The 16,015-nt window shown below is 45.0% G+C and overlaps 1 protein-coding gene across 5 annotated transcripts in view; it reads right to left on the reverse strand.

Moving 5' to 3' along the window:
• dnah3 (dynein axonemal heavy chain 3) overlaps positions 1–16,015 on the reverse strand; it is a 292,437-nt gene that overhangs the window by 213,512 nt on the left and 62,910 nt on the right. For all 5 annotated transcript variants that reach the window (XM_070900963.1, XM_070900965.1, XM_070900961.1 and 2 more), the window contains 3 exons: positions 14,715–14,899; positions 4,592–4,715; positions 1,030–1,183 (listed from right to left, as the gene is read on the reverse strand). In XM_070900963.1, coding sequence (XP_070757064.1) covers positions 1,030–1,183; positions 4,592–4,715; positions 14,715–14,899 — 463 coding nt within the window. The remainder of the gene's footprint in view (positions 1–1,029; positions 1,184–4,591; positions 4,716–14,714; positions 14,900–16,015) is intronic.

The raw sequence follows: 16,015 nt of genomic DNA on the forward strand, positions 1-16,015 counted from the left end.
GCAGGAGCTGGGCGTGGGAGGCAGCCTTATGCACGCAGCCGCAGTGAGGCCATTCAGCTAGGGCTAGGGGCTGCTTGTTTCGGGCCCCTCCCACACAGTTTTGGGCGCCTGGAGCTACTGCACATGCGCGCCCACTGTAGCGCGCATGTGCAGAGGTCCCGGCACTGTTTTCAGCGCAGGGATCTAGCTCCGCTCCGAACAGCTTGTGCTGCACCGTGCCCAACTCCAGAGGACCAGCAGGGAGCCAGAGAATCTGTAAGGTTTTTTTAGGCGCACTTTCTGCCGCGAAAAATGGGCGTCCAGGTCCGGGCTGCACCGTTCTAGGCGTGGCCCGAAACTTGGGCCCATAATGAGAGCCATATCTCCATCAGATGTGTCATAGAACAAGCAATAGACATGCTGAAGATGAGTTTCAGATTACTTGACAGAGCTGGAGGAGTCCTTCTGTATGCACCTGCCAGGGTCTCCAGAATCAGCATTGCCTGCTGCATGCTCGACAATATAGCGCAGAAGTGAGGATTGATGCTGCAGGAGGAGCATGGCACACAGCACACTGCCTCTTCAGAGGAGAAGGACAAGCAGCTGGAAGACAAGGAGGAGGAGGAGGAGGAGGAAGCTGAGATGCAGAAGCCACCAGCAGCATCACACATTGCTGGCCGGGAGGGCCAGGATAGCCTTATCATGGCAAAATTTACTTAACTTGCACCAATTCAGTCACATGGCTGCCACATGCTATACTAAGTTCCCCCACCCCCACCACCCCACTAACAACACCATAAAGCATCCCTACAATGACCAATCCATTGCTCTCACACAAAGCCCCAATGCTCAAGGTTAAATAATGTGTCAACTTTCACTCCGTGACAAATCCACTTCCAAGTAAATAAATCAGTCCAGAGTACACAAATGACGGAAGCCATGGGAACTGAACATTCTGATTTTGAGAGCTTGTTCCAAAAGAAAATGTGCTCCTGAACAGAGAACACTAACATAGTAATTTGTAATTAGCTACATCAAAATGTTACCAACATCTAGCTCATCAATAGCTGCATTCAGATGCTTTGTCAAGTCATTGAGCTTTTCCACATTGTTCCTCATTTCATCCGTAGTTATAATTTCTTTTTTCTTGAAGCTGTCGACTTCTTTGCCGTATGCCACCACCTTCTTCTGAAATTCTTTTATTCTAAGTACACAATAAATTGTATTAGTGTCAATGATTTAAAAAATGTCAGTTGAAATCTTAGAAAATGAGGTATTTAGAGAAATGAGGAACATGATTTGTTAGTTGTTTTCTGTTCAAGTGGTGTTACAACTTTTACCAGAAATCTATTATGAAGTTAATATGAGATATGAGAATCTTACATTATGAGAGATTGGAAGTATAAAGAAAAGAAAAATATGAAAATAAATGAAACTAATTGCATATGATTGAAAGAATGAAGAGATGAGGTTTCTTTTTAAAAAAAAGGAAAAAGGGCAGCATGATGGTACAGCAAATTTAAGGTTCAAAATTCCGATTTCAAAATTCTCATCCCCTTATTTTCAAATCACTCCATGGCCTCGCCCCTCCCTATCTCTGTAATCTCCTCCAGCCCCCCGATCCCATCCCCCCCATCGGTCTGCACTCCTCTAATTTTGCCCTCTTGAGCATCACTGATTATAATCGCTCAACCATTGGTGGCCGTGCCTTCTGTTGTCTGGGCCCTAAGCTCTGGAGCTCCCTGCATAAACCTCTCCACCTCTCTTTTCTCCTTCAAGATGCTCCTTAAAACCTATCTCTTTGACCAAGCCTTCCCTAATTTCTCCTTATGTGACTCGGTGTCAAATTCTTTGTCTCATGATACTCCTGTGAAGCGCCTTGGGACATTTCACTACTTTAAAGGCGTTATATAAATACAAGTTGTTCTTGCTGTTATTCAATACACTGCATCAGGTAATTGTACAATGTGGGTCGGGACATGCAATTCCCTCCCCTATGGATAAGATTTCCAGTCTCAGTCAAGGTCATCACAGAGAAAGGGCAATCAAGGCATAAAGAAAGAAGATTTGCATTTATATAACACCTTTCACGACTACCAGACGTCTCAAAGCACTTTACAGCCAATGAAGTACTTTTGCAGTGTAGTCTCTGTTGTAATGTGGGAAACACGGCAGCCAATTTGTACAAAGCAAGGTCCCACAAACAGCAATTTGATAATGACCAGATAATCTGTTTTTGTTATGTTGATTGAGGGATAAATATTGTCCAGAACACACGGGATAACTCCCCCGCTCTTCTTTGAAATAGTGCCATGGGATCTTTTACGTCCAACCTGAGAGAACAAGCGGGGCCTTGGTTTAACGTCTCATCCGAAAGACAGCACCTCAGACAGTGCAGCCTCAGCGCTGCACTGAAGTGTCAGCCTAGATTTATGTGCTAGAGTGGATCTTGAACCCACAACCTTCTGACTCAGAGGCGAGTGTGCTACCCACTGAACCACAGCTGACATGGATGACAAAATAAGAAGCTGAGTCATGGGCCGCTTTCACCCATATCCCAGGAGTTATTTCCAGAACATCACTGATGGGTAGAGAATCTCAGGGCTGAGAATAGATCTCTAGAGTGTCCTCCTGGATGGGGATAGTGTCTTCCATGTGGGCAGAGAAGGGGAAGAAGCGAAAAAGCACGGGATAAAATTGATCTTTCAAATTTAAAGGAAACAATCAGAAAAAAGTGGAAACCAACAGAAAAAAGGCCAACAGAAAAGTGAAGGAGGCAGGAAAATAATCAATTAAAAGCAACCATTAATGATAAGAATATAATAAACCTCATTTGTCCTTTTATTGTGCATATAAAGTAACACTGATATTTTTCACTGTGCTGTATAGTTTATTTCTTCCCTACTGTTGTAACCTATGTTCTAAAGATAAAAATGGAAGAAAAAAGTGGCACAGAAGGTTAGAGCATTACCCTATCATGTCTGGATTCAAATCCAGCCCAGAAGGATAGGATTAAAAAAAACACATTTTGCTGGCTTTAAAGGTTCTATGCAAAATGAGCGTGGGCAGTCCCGACTCAATTCCCCCCCCACCCACTCCCCCCTCAGCACAAAACTTTTCCTAGTTCAGCGCGAATTGGCTCCCAACAGGCATCACACTCAAAGGGAACATGAGAATGGTTTGGCGAGGTAAGTGAAAAAATTCACACTGGTGCAATGGAGGGGTTCATTACAGTGCACTGGCCTACACTAAAGTATATGTAGAAGTGCGTGATGCTGTACTGGATGCCCAGCACTGAATCTGGATGAGCCCAAATAAATGATATGAGAAAAAGAGTATGAAAAGCTCTCTAAGAAAATATTTCTCAAACAAAAGTGAATGGGCTCAGAGCAGAGGAGGTTAATTTAACTTCGACCCTCTCTACCGTTGAGGGCCAGATGTTTAGAATACATAGTGTACATCTTATGTCCCAACAAAACACTTTTTGAAAAGATACCATACTATTATTACAGTACCAGTCATGGGATACACTAAGTTTTCAGGTCCTATATTGCTAATGTATTTTCTATTGTTTTGCACCACTTCACCTCCGTGCATAATGATAGTGTCGGAAATCTATTAAAAAAAAATTATACTTTATAAATAAGTACGATTATCTGCAGCAAGCTTAAGCCAGGAATTAATTAATAGGTTCCGCTGTCATCAGAAATCACTGCCTCATAATTTGCTACCATCCATCTATTATTCCCTGTTAGAATTGAATTCTTACAATGAAAGAGTTTATTGTGACTCAGTTTTGCTCTGATGGGTAGAAGTAATGCGGGAGAGTAATAAACATCATTTCTTGAATCTTTACAATGTCTTATATTTAATGGGGAATTGTTTTCCATAAAGGTTAATCAGCTGCCCTTGAAAAGTTTCTTGCACCTGGATTACAAAAAAAACATTGTGGACTGTTGACATTCAATAGCTTCAGATGTCTGCAAAGGTTGATTTTTTTTAAAGTCTGTCAATCATCACATAGCTTTCATTTTTTTCCTTTTTAAAAAGATTTCTATCACAGTCAATATAAATCAGAAACCATTTAAACTAGAACGTTAGAGAAAAAAATATTGACAATTCTTAAATAGCGGCAACGGGTACGATTACAAAATATCCATTATCAGTAATGCAAAGCAATCGATAAATATCAGATAAAAATACAACATAATTCCAAAACACGCGAGGTTCATACATCCCTCTACCTCAACAGCACTTGAATAAAGGCCTGTTATTGTTTTATAATGTGTGCCATGTGCCCCCCGCCAAAATACTCCACCACCCCCATGCTCCTCCCGGCCATGAGCGAGTAATCTGTACATTAAGAGAGAGACATTCTGAAATAATGTAAAACCTGCTGCTTGGTAAAAAGTGTACAGGCAGGTAAACATTATAGAGGAAATTCCCACTTAAAGCTCATTCTGTACATTTACAAATTTCAATTGATCAAGACTATCTCTGGGTTTTGTTGCCATTATTCCCTGTTGCCTTGCTACAATGTCACTTCACAGAGAAGAGCTCTACCTCCATTTTATTTCCCAGGTGCAAGAAAGAAATGTTTTCAGATACAGACCTGTTCCGCAGATCATCTTCAACGTCGTCTCTCTTGTTCAGCAGCCGGTCCCGATGCGAATCAAGCAACAATACAATTTGTTCTGGCCAGTTGAAGACCTGACTGTTCAGCTTTATATCGTCATCTTTAATATACAGGGAAATTCAGACAGTCAGCAAAGGATCATCCAAACCATAGAATTTCATATAAATCACATTGAAACACTTGCATTTATATAGCATAACAGCTTGAATGGTTTCAACATCTAAAATGCAGAGCAGCAAACAACAAAGCCAATAGAACACGTAGCCAAAGCAGTAGAATATTGCTGGGATTCTCCTGTCTTGTTTAATTTGTTTTTGTCTATTTTATGGTGATTTAAGAGGTAAAGGACTATTCTATATTCCAGAACCTCTGGATCTGACAAATCAGACAATCACCATGCTGATTACCTCCCACATTCAGGATGGGGTGGGGGGAGCGGGAGTTTTGGGAACCACCTCAGCTACCCCGCCCCCCCACCAGTCCTAATGATCGGCAAACAAAAGAATGAATCAATAAAACTAGGGGGATCCTGAAGAGGTATTGAATAGCTCTCAACTGTAAGACAGGGATGGATGAATTAATAAAAATTGGGACTTAATCTGAAATGTTTATAGATATATCCTTGTGTGTGCATGAGACGAACAGGTCCCAAACATGTTCAGTTACTATTACAGGAAATGGTTAATGTGGCTCAGGCAAGTGATAACATATACTGTATCACTATTAATTTAAAACTTTTACTCAAGGCTCTGCCTTGCTAGAGAAACCAAGCATTTGCATACAAATTCATTAAACAACCAGGTCAGAGTTAAAAACACAGGTACCTATCAGAGTTATTGAAGTAAAAAGTAGGGAAGGACATATTAAGTGTCCAAGTTAAGGATGATTCTCCCCATCCCCCAAATCGACATAACAATTATACACAATAGGATAACTGTAAGAGAGTACTAGAAGACCTATTAAGTCTAGGTGGCGACTATTTGATATATGGATACATGGGGAGAAATAGGTTTTAAAACTTTACTTGCTATACAGTGTGTTCATAATATTTCTGATGATATGTTATGTGAGCCAAATGGGCAAAGATTTATGTGAGAGTAAACCAAGACATGACGATGATGAAATAATGTATCGTACTGGCCTACAATATTTTGGGAACTGTTAGATTACATGGGTAGGAAAATGGTTTACAACCTTCCGGACTCAACATCAAGTTCAACAATTTCACATTATAGGCACTGATCCTATTTTTTCCAGGTGCTGGTAATGATTCTGCTGTTGCCTTTTACAGCTTATCTAGACCCAGCTTCTGTTTCTTTACCTATCCCATTAGCACCCTCTTTTGACTTGCACCATCATCACTTTTATCATTTACTATTGCCTTCCAACCTATCAAAAACCTACTGTTTTGTTCTTTCCTCTCTTCCCCTCCTCCCCTTTCCAAACCTGTTGCATCTGTAACAGTTTCCAGTTCTGATGAGAGGTCAATGAACTGAAATGTTAACTTGCTGCCTGACCTGCTGAGTATTTCCAACATTTTCTATTTGTATTTCAGACTTCCAGCATCTGTAGTATTTTGCCTTTACAAAGGGTTAATATATAGTTTTTAAAAAAACAGCAGAGGTTCAAAATCTCATGCCTTTACTTTCCCTACTAGAATGTAAAAGTCAAATCTCATGATAAACACCTGCCACTTACCGTGTCCAGTAAGAAAGAGCCCATACATGGTACTACATGAGCTTAAATATCATGGATCCATTGACCTCGAATGAGGAAGATAATATTTATGGAAAAGTGAAGGGAAATAACATCTCGGCCATTCAATCAATAGTATAACTTTAGGCATTGGTTATATATACACATCTATTTTAGAGTAGTTCCGTGCCTTATGAGGACATTTTGATTTTTAAAAATGTGTTCCTGGGATCAGTGAGTCACTGGCAAGGCCAGCATTTATTGCTCATCCCTAATTGCCCTCGAGATGTTGGTGGTGAGCCACCTTCTTGTACCGCTCCAGTCCTTGTGGTGAAGGTACTCCCACAGTGCTGTTAGGGAGGGAGTTCCAGGATTTTGACCTAGCGATGAAGGAACAGCGATATATTTCTAAGTCAGGATGGTGTGTGACTTGCAAGGGACTTAGGTGATGGTGTTTCCATGCGCCTGCTGCCCTTGTCCTGCTAGGTGGCAGAGGTCACAGGTTTGGGAGGTGCTGACGATCAGCCTTCGTGAGTTGCGGCAGTACATCCTGCTGCAGTCCATCCAGGACAAAGCAGCCCGCTTGATTAGCACCCCATCCACCACCTTAAACATTCACTGCCTGCAACACCGGCGCATCTGTTAAATCTGTAACAGTTTCTCTTATATATGTAAACTTGTATTTACTCTGTACAGCCACCAGAGGGCTCATCCCCTGGAGTCCCAAGGGATCCCATAATCCCTTGGGAGCACAGGTATTTAAGGAGGTTTCACAGGTTGAAGAGGCACTCAGGTGACCTGCAATAAAAGACTAAGGTCACACTTTACTTTGAGCTCACAGTGTTCAGTCTGACTCTTTCTCCATATACAACAACTGGCGACGAGATACAGATAGCGAACCCAAAGATGCAGAGAACAGTGGGCATCCTGGAGGCATTCTCGGAGGGAGATGATTGGAAACTTTTGTGGAGCGACTCGACCAATACTTCGTGGCCAACGAGCTAGATGGGGAAGAGAGCGCTGCCAAACGAAGCGCAATCCTCCTCACCGTCTGTGGGGCAGCAACAGAAAAATTGTACGACGATTTGTGCACACTGGTCAGAGAGTATTTGAACCCGAAGGAAAGCGTTCTGATGGCGAGGTACCAGTTCTACATCTACGAAAGGTCTGAAGGCTAGGAAGTGGCGAGTTATGTCGCCGAGCTAAGACGCCTTGCAGGACATTGCGAATTTGAAGGACATTTGGAGCACATGCTCAGAGACTTTTTCGTACTTGGCATTGGCCACGAAACCATACTTTGCAAACTTTGGACTGTAGAGACCCCAACCTTGAGTAAGGCCATAACGATAGCCCAGGCGTTCATTACCACCAGTGACAATACGAAACAAATCTCTCAGCACACAAGTTCTGCTACAAGTACTGTGAACAAAGTGATGTTGTTTTCGAATCGTAACATACAGGGCAGGTCACACATACCTGCAGCTACATGTCCACAGATGTCTCAGAGTCCACCATCAAGGGTGATGAATGCAAGGCCATTAACACCTTGTTGGCGCTGCGGGGGTGATCATCGTTTCCATTCATGCCGATTCAAAGAGTACGTTTGCAAGGGCTGTGGTACAATGGGACACCTCCAACGAGTGTGCAGGTAAACTGCAAAGCCTGTTAAACCTGCAAGCCACCATGTTGCAGAGGAGGATAGATCCACAGAGGATCACAACGAACCAGAGCCTCAGATCGAGGAGGCAGAGGTACATGGGGTGCACACATTCACCACGAATTGTCCCCCGATAATGCTGAATGTTGAACTAAATGGACTCCCGATGTCAATGGAGCTGGACACGGGCGTGAGCCAGTCCATCATGGGTAAAAAGACTTTTGAAAGATTGTGGTGCAACAAGACCTCAAGGCCAGTCTTAACTCCAATTTGCACAAAACTAATAACTTACGCAAAAGAACTGATTCCTGTAATCGTAAAGGTCTTCTACGATGGAGCGGTGCATAAGCTACCACTCTGGGTGGTACCGGGCGATGGTCCCACGTTGCTCGGCAGGAGCTGGCTGGGAAAGGTACGCTGGAACTGGGATTACATCCAAGCGCTATCGCCCGCTGACGACACTTCGTGTGCCCAGGTCTTAAACAAATTTCCTTCACTGTTCGAACCAGGCATTGGGAAATTCCAAGGAGCAAAAGTGCAGATCCATCTAATTCCGGGGGCGCGACCCATCCATCACAAGGAGAGAGCAGTACCGTACATGATGAGAGAAAGGGGAGAGATCGAGCTAGACCAGCTGCAACGAGAGGGCATCGTTTCCCAGATCGAGTTCAACGAGTGGGCCGGTCCTATCGTCCTAGTCCTCAAGGGAGACGGCACCGTCAGAATCTGTGGCGATTACAAAGTAACTATCAATCGTTTCTCCCTGCAGGACCAATACCCACTGCCAAAAACGACGACCTCTTTGCAATGCTGGCGGCAGGAAACACGTTCACGAAGCTGGATCTGACTTCAGCCTACATGACGCAGGAACTGGAGGATTCATCGAAGGCCCTCACCTGCATCAATACGCACAAAGGTCTTTTTGTTTATAACAGATGTCTGTTTGGAATCCGATCAGCGGCGGCGATATTCCAGAGAAACATGGAAAGCTTACTGAAGTCGGTCCTGCACACCGTGGTCTTCCAGGACGACATCTTGGTCACAGGGCGGAACACAGTCGAGCATCTGCAGAACCTGCAGCAGGTTTTTAGTCGACTCAACCGCGTGGGGCTCGGGTTAAAACGCTCGGTGCATTTTCCTGGCGCCTGAAGTGGAGTTCCTTGGAAGAAGGATTGCAGCGGACAGTATTAGGCCCACCAACGCGAAGACGGAGGCAATCGAGAATGCACCGAGGCCACAGAACGTGACGGATCTGCGATCGTTTCTGGGACTCCTGAACTACTTTGGTAGCTTCTTACCGGGTCTCAGCACACTGTTAGAACCACTACATGTCTTACTACGAAAAGGGGATGAATGGGTTTGGGGCAAAAGCCAAGAAAATGCCTTTATAAAAGCGAGAAAATTGTTATGCTTAAACAAATTGCTTGTGTTATATGATCCATGTAAGCATTTGGTACTAGCATGTGATGCGTCGTCATATGGCGTCGGGTGTGTACTGCAACAAGCTAATGATTTCGGGAAACTGCAACCGGTTGCTTATGCATCCAGGAATCTGTCTAAAGCTGAGAGCGCCTACAGCATGATTGACAAAGAAGCGTTAGCGTGTGTCTATGGGGTAAAGAAAATGCATCAAAAGCTGTTTGGGCTAAATTTCGAATTGGAAACTGACCATAAGCCACTTATATCCCTGTTTTCCGAGAGTAAAGAGATAAATACCAATGCATCGGCCCGCATCCAGAGATGAGCGCTCACGTTGTCCACATACAACTACGTCAGCCGCCACAAGCCAGGCACAGAAAACTGCGCCGAGGCTCTCAGTAGGCTGCCATTGCCCACCAAAAGCTGTGTGCTTCACAGGAGCTGGTCCAGTGTCCCAATGGAAATGCAGGAAGAGATAAAGCCATTCCAGCGGCACAAAGATGAAATGTCTATACAGGCAGACTGCCTTCTGTGGGGTAATCGAGTAGTGGTCCCCAAGAAGGGCAGAGACACCTTCATCAATGACCTCCACAGTACCCACCCAGGCATCATAATGATGAAAGCAATAGCCAGATCCCACGTGTGGTGGCCCGGTATCGATGCGGACTTAGATTCTTGCGTTCACAGATGTAATACATGCTCGCAGTTAAGCAATGCATCCAGGGAGGCGCCGCTAAGTTTATGGTCTTAGCCCTCCAAACCGTGGTCTAGGGTACATGTCGCCTATACAGGCCCGTTCTTGGGTAAAATGTTCCTTGTGATTGTAGACGTCTTCTCCAAGTGGATTGAATGTGAGATAATGTCGGCTAGCACGTCCGCTGCCACCATTGAAAGCCTGCAGGCCATGTTTGCCACACACGGCCTACCCAATATCCTGGTGAGCGACAACGGGCCATGTTTTACCAGTGCTGAGTTCAAAGAATTCATGACCCGTAACGGGATCAAACATGTCACATCTGCCCCGTTTAAACCAGCGTCCAATGGTCAGGCAGAGAGAGCAGTGCAAACCATCAAGCAAGGCTTGAAGAGGGTAACTGAAGGCTCACTGCAGATTTGCCTATCCCGAGTCCTGTTTAGCTACCGCACGAGACCCCACTCACTCACTAGGATCCCACCTGCTGAACTGCTCATGAAAAGAGCACTTAAGACAAGGCTCTCGTTAGTTCACCCTGATCTACATGAACAGGTAGAGAGCAGGCGGCTTCAACAAAGTGCATACCATGATAGCGCAAATGTGTCACGCGAGATTGAAATCAATGATCCTGTATTTGTATTAAATTATAGACAAGGTCCCAAGTGGTTTCCCGGCACTGTCGTGGCAAAAAAGAGGGGAGCAGGGTGTTTCAGGTCAAACTTTCAAATGAACTCATTCACCGGAAACACTTGGACCAAATCAAACTCAGATTCACAGACTATCCTGAGCAACCCACCTTGGACCCTACCTTTTTTGATCCCCCAACATACATACCAGTGGCAACTGGCACCATGGTTGACCACGAAGCAGAACCCATCATCCACAGCAGCCCTGCAGGGCCCAACACACCAGGCAGCCCAGCATGGCTAGTTGCACAGCAGCCCAGTGAGGGCCCAACAAATGATTCAACAACACCAGCTTTCACACCGAGATGATCAACCAGGGCAAGAAGGGCCTCAGATCGACTCACAATGTAAATAGTTACACTATTGACTTGGGGGGGCGGTGTTGTTATATATGCAAACTTGTATTTACTCTGTACAGCCACCAGAGGGCTTATCTCCTGGAGTCCCAAGGAATCCCATAATCCCTTGGGAGTACAGGTATTTAAGGAGGCTTCACAGGTTGGAGAGGCACTCTGGAGACCTGCAATAAAAGACTACGGTCACACTTTACTTTGAGTCCACAGTGTTCAATCTGACTCTTTCTCCATACACAACAATTTCCAGTTCTGATGAAATGTCAACGACTTGAAATGTTAAGTGGGCTGCTTTGTCCTGGATGGTGTGAAGCTTCTTGAATGTTGGAGATGCAGCCATCTAGGCAAGTGGCAAGTATTCTATCACACTCCTGACTTGTGCCTTGTAGATGGTGGAAAGTCATTGGGGAGTCAGGAGGCGAGACACTCGCTGCGGAATATCCAGCCTCTGACCGGCTCTTGTCGTCACAGTATTTAGGTGGCTGGTCCAGTTAAGTTTCCAGTTAATGGTGACCTCCAGGATGTTGATGGTGGGGGGGCGGGGGGCGGGGGAAGTCGCCGATGGGAATGCCGTTGAATGTCAAGGAGCGGTGGTTAGACTCTTGCTTGTTGTCACTGCCTGGCGCAAATGTTACGTGCCACTTATCAGCCCAAGCCTAAATGTCATCCAGGCCTTGCTGCATTCGGGCATGGACTGCTTCATTATCTGAGGCGTGCGAATGGGACTGAACACTGTGCAATCATCAGTGAACGTCTCCACTTCTGACCTTATGATGGATAGTCGGGATGCTGTCATGGCCTATCGTCATTGATGAAGCAGCTGAAGATGGTTGGGCCTAGGACACTGCCCTGAGGAACTCCTGCAGCGATATGCTGGGGCTGAGATGATTGACTTCCAATAACTACAACCATCTTCCTTTTGTGCTAGGTAGGCCTCCAGTCCTGTTTCCCATTGACTTCATTTTTACTCGGGCTCTTTGATGCCACACTCAGTCAAATGCTGCCTTGATGTCAAGGGCAGTCATGCTCACCTCACCTCTGGAATTCAGCTCTTTTATCCATGTTTGGACCAAGGCTGTAATGAGGTCTGGAGCCGAGTAGTCCTGGCGGAACCCAAACTGAACATAGATGAGCAGGTTATTGGTGAGTAAGTGCCACTTGATAGCATATTGACAACACCTTCCATCACTTTGCTGATGATTGAGACTAGACTGAGGGGTGGTAATTGGCCGGATTGGATTTGTCTTGCTTTTTGTGGACTGGAAATACCTAGGCCGTTTTCCACATTGTCAGATAGATGCCAGTGCTGTAACTGTACTGGAACAGCTTGGCTAGAGGCGCAGCTAGTTCTGGAGCACAAATCTTCAGCACGATATCCGGCATGCTGTCATGGCCCATAGCTTTTGCTGCACCCAGTGCGCTCAGCCACTTTTTATCACATCGAATGAATCAAATTGGCTGAAGACTGGCTTCTGTGATGGTGGGGACTTCAGGAGGAGGCTGATTATGGATCATCCACTCGGCACTTTTGGTTGAAGATCGTCACAAACGCTTCAGCCTTGTCTTTTGCACTCACATGTTGGGCTCCGCCATCATTGAGGCTGGGCATAGTCATGGGGCCTCCTCTTCCCGTTAGTTGTTTAATTGTCCACCGCCATTCACGACTGGATATGGCAGGACTGCAGAGCTTTGATCTGATCCGTTGATTGTGGGATTGCTTAGCTCTGTCTATAGCATGCTGCTTCTGCTGTTTAGCATACATGTAGTCCTATGTTGCGGCTTCCCCAGGTTGGTCATTTTTAGGTATGCCTGGGTGCTGCTCCTGGCATGCTCTTCTGCACTCCTCATTGAACCAGTGTTGCTCCCCTGGCTTGATGGTAATGGAAGAGTGAGGGATATGCTGGACCATGAGGTTACAGAGTGTGGTGGAATACATTTCTGCTGCTGCTGATGGCCTACAATGCCTTATGGATGCCCAGTTTTGAGCTGCTAGATCTGTTCTGAATCTATGCCATTTAGCACGGTGGTAGTGCCACACAATATGAAGAAGGGTGTCCTCAGTGCGAAGACGAGACTTCATCTCCACAGGACTGTGTGGTGGTCACTGCTGCCAATGCTGTCATGGATAGATGCAAATGCAACAGGTAAATTGGTGAGGACGAGGTCAAGTAGGTTTTTCCCTCCTGTTGGTTCTCTCACTACCTGTCACAATCCTAGTCTGGCAGCTATGTCCTTCACGTCTCGGTCAGCAGCAATGTTACCAAGCCACTCTTGGTGATGGACATTGAAGTTCCCCATCCAGAGTACACTCTGTGCCCTTGGTACTCTCAGTGCTTCTTCCAAGTGGTGTTCAATATGGATTACTGATTCATCAGCTGAGGGAGGGCGGTAGGTAGTAATCAGCAGGAGGTTTCCTTTCCCCATGCTTGACCCAAAACCATGATACTTCATGTGGTCCAGAGTCAATGTTGAGGACTCCCAGGACCACTCCCTCCCAACTGTGCCACCACATCTAGTGGGGCTGTCCTGCCGGTGGTTCAGGACATACCTAGGGATGATGATGGAAATATCTGGGAGATTGGCTGAAACAGTGAGTATTTTTGTGGCTGAGAAAGCTATAAAAAATGGCAAATCGTAACAGGACTTAGGATTCGACCCAGGAAGTTTGACATGCTGCATAGTCAATGGACCTCGTTTTCCAGAATCGGGTTCACTTGATTATATTTTACCTTATTGAAAGGATTTAACTTTGAACAACTGAAACTTTGCTTGTGTGAATGGAATGAATTGACATAAGGCTCGCTGGATAACGATTCGAAGTGATACATACATACATAGCAACATTCCACAAATTAGTCCGTCCAGCTTTAATATACATTTCTCCCCCAGAAGCTTTGGTTGCTGTGGTAATTTTAATTCCTTGATAGCTGGATTTATACTTAAAGGTAACATTTTTATTAAATACAAATCATACCAAAATTCTTGCTGTGCAAAGACGATCAGAAACCTGAAACGTGACAATGTGATTGACATAAAATCTGCTGCTAAACAGTATTCAGGCAACTAGTATATTTTGTAGGAAAAAATAAAAGCCCCAATTTTAACCCGGAGTGGGAATTATGCGGGCGGGGCGAGCGCAATACCTTGCTAACCTCGGTAATTTGAAACATCATGCGTTTGGTTCAGGTGGGTAAAACTGGGCAAAATGTGCATGGCCCACGCTATGCCCAGTTGTCTTTCAAAATAGCAATCGGGGTCCTATCTAAGTTATTGAACCCCGATTTGCATAAAACACCTAAAACAGATGCGCACGTCAGCCACCCAGCAATAGACCCCTTTCAGGATAGCGTTGGCCTGATCGGGAGCGGGAGAAGGGCGGTAAGAGTTTCCCAGTGATTCCCAGCGGGACAGTTGAAAAAAATCCCCCCTTGTTTCCTTTACTAGTGTACCTTCTGATGTGTTTTTACTAGTTGCATAGAAATTCAAAAACGTGCTAGAAAGAAATCAGAACAGTTTATATTAACTTTGAATGGATGTCTGAAAAAAATGTAAATAGTGTACTTAAATCATCATCTAAAACATACATATCGTTCACCTGGCAGTGTGGCATAGTCTAACAAAAAATCCAGTCTGTTTGCTGCTTCAAAGATTTCTTCTTTCAATTTAGTAATAGTGACTTCACTGGATTTTTTCACGTAACTGTCAAGATCTACCAGCTCTTCCGTAGTCTCAGGTATTTCACTGATCCGATCAGCAATCTCCTCATAACGTTGACAAATACTAGAGAGGGGAGAACAGCAGTAACAAAGAAAGTCACCACACATTTCTTTCTGTACATTCCTTTTGCCTTTAAGGCCAAAGCTGTAGCTTCTGCACACATAGCTGCGGGTGTCATATTTCTGTGTCACTGTAGGCAGTTCGAATTAATAGGGCACCATCAACAGCACGCATGCAGTCCTCCAGCCACCAACAGTGTATGGGTCTTAAAACCACATTCCTGGAGCATGGGCCTTGCACAGCCTGCAGTAATTCCAATGTAAATTTGCTGGATGCACTATATCTGCTGCTGGAAATACTTGTTTTAAGAATGGTTGGATTTGGTGAATTGGGCAAATTTATATTGGTGTAGTCATGGACAGAGCAAGTCCCGGAGTCAGAAACCAACAGCACTACCACCCCTCTAAAACAATTTTTATCTGGTTCTTTTAATCTAGATTCTGGGAGCCCATGTTTATGCTGATAAACCTATTTACTGTGGCCCAGCACCAGATTCATGGGCCTCAATATTAACCCCCAACAACCCTGCAAAGTGCCTTTGCCACCCAGACAGGCAAGAAAGGGTCGGGCAAAGGGTTAAAATCTTGAAAACCAAAATCCTGCCAAACCCATAATATTGAGGGAGGTGATCCAGTCCTCCACATCCCTTAACTCTTCAGTTGCCTCCGACCAGAGAATTTTTTCGAAAGTACTTGGTGGTCCAGGAGGAGTATGAAATTCCATTGGGGAGGCCTTCTCTTCCCGCGCTGCGGAGCGCGCTCCCGTCCTCCAGGTTCCCACGCAGAAGGTGCAGTCACATGTGACTGCTCAACCAATCAGGTAAAGTATTCTCAATTAATAGCAACGGGAACTCCGTATCTACGAGTTCTCATTGCTATTGAGGAAAAAAACCCAAACACAATAACACCAATTACACTCCGCCCCCAACCCTTTTATAAAATCAAAGCCATAGACTCATATGGGGGAACTTTAACCCCAAAAAAGTAGGCAGGTTGGGGTCGGGTGGGAGATTAAAGTGCTAACCTCCCACCCGACCCTAGGAGGTGGGTTGGCACTTTTAATATGATATTGAGGCTGGAAGCCTCGGATTTAACCTCCTGTGGCCGGCCGGATTTCCCG

This window comes from Pristiophorus japonicus, chromosome 15, assembly GCF_044704955.1.
Source record: "Pristiophorus japonicus isolate sPriJap1 chromosome 15, sPriJap1.hap1, whole genome shotgun sequence".
In the NCBI taxonomy this organism is placed as follows: domain Eukaryota; kingdom Metazoa; phylum Chordata; class Chondrichthyes; family Pristiophoridae; genus Pristiophorus; species Pristiophorus japonicus.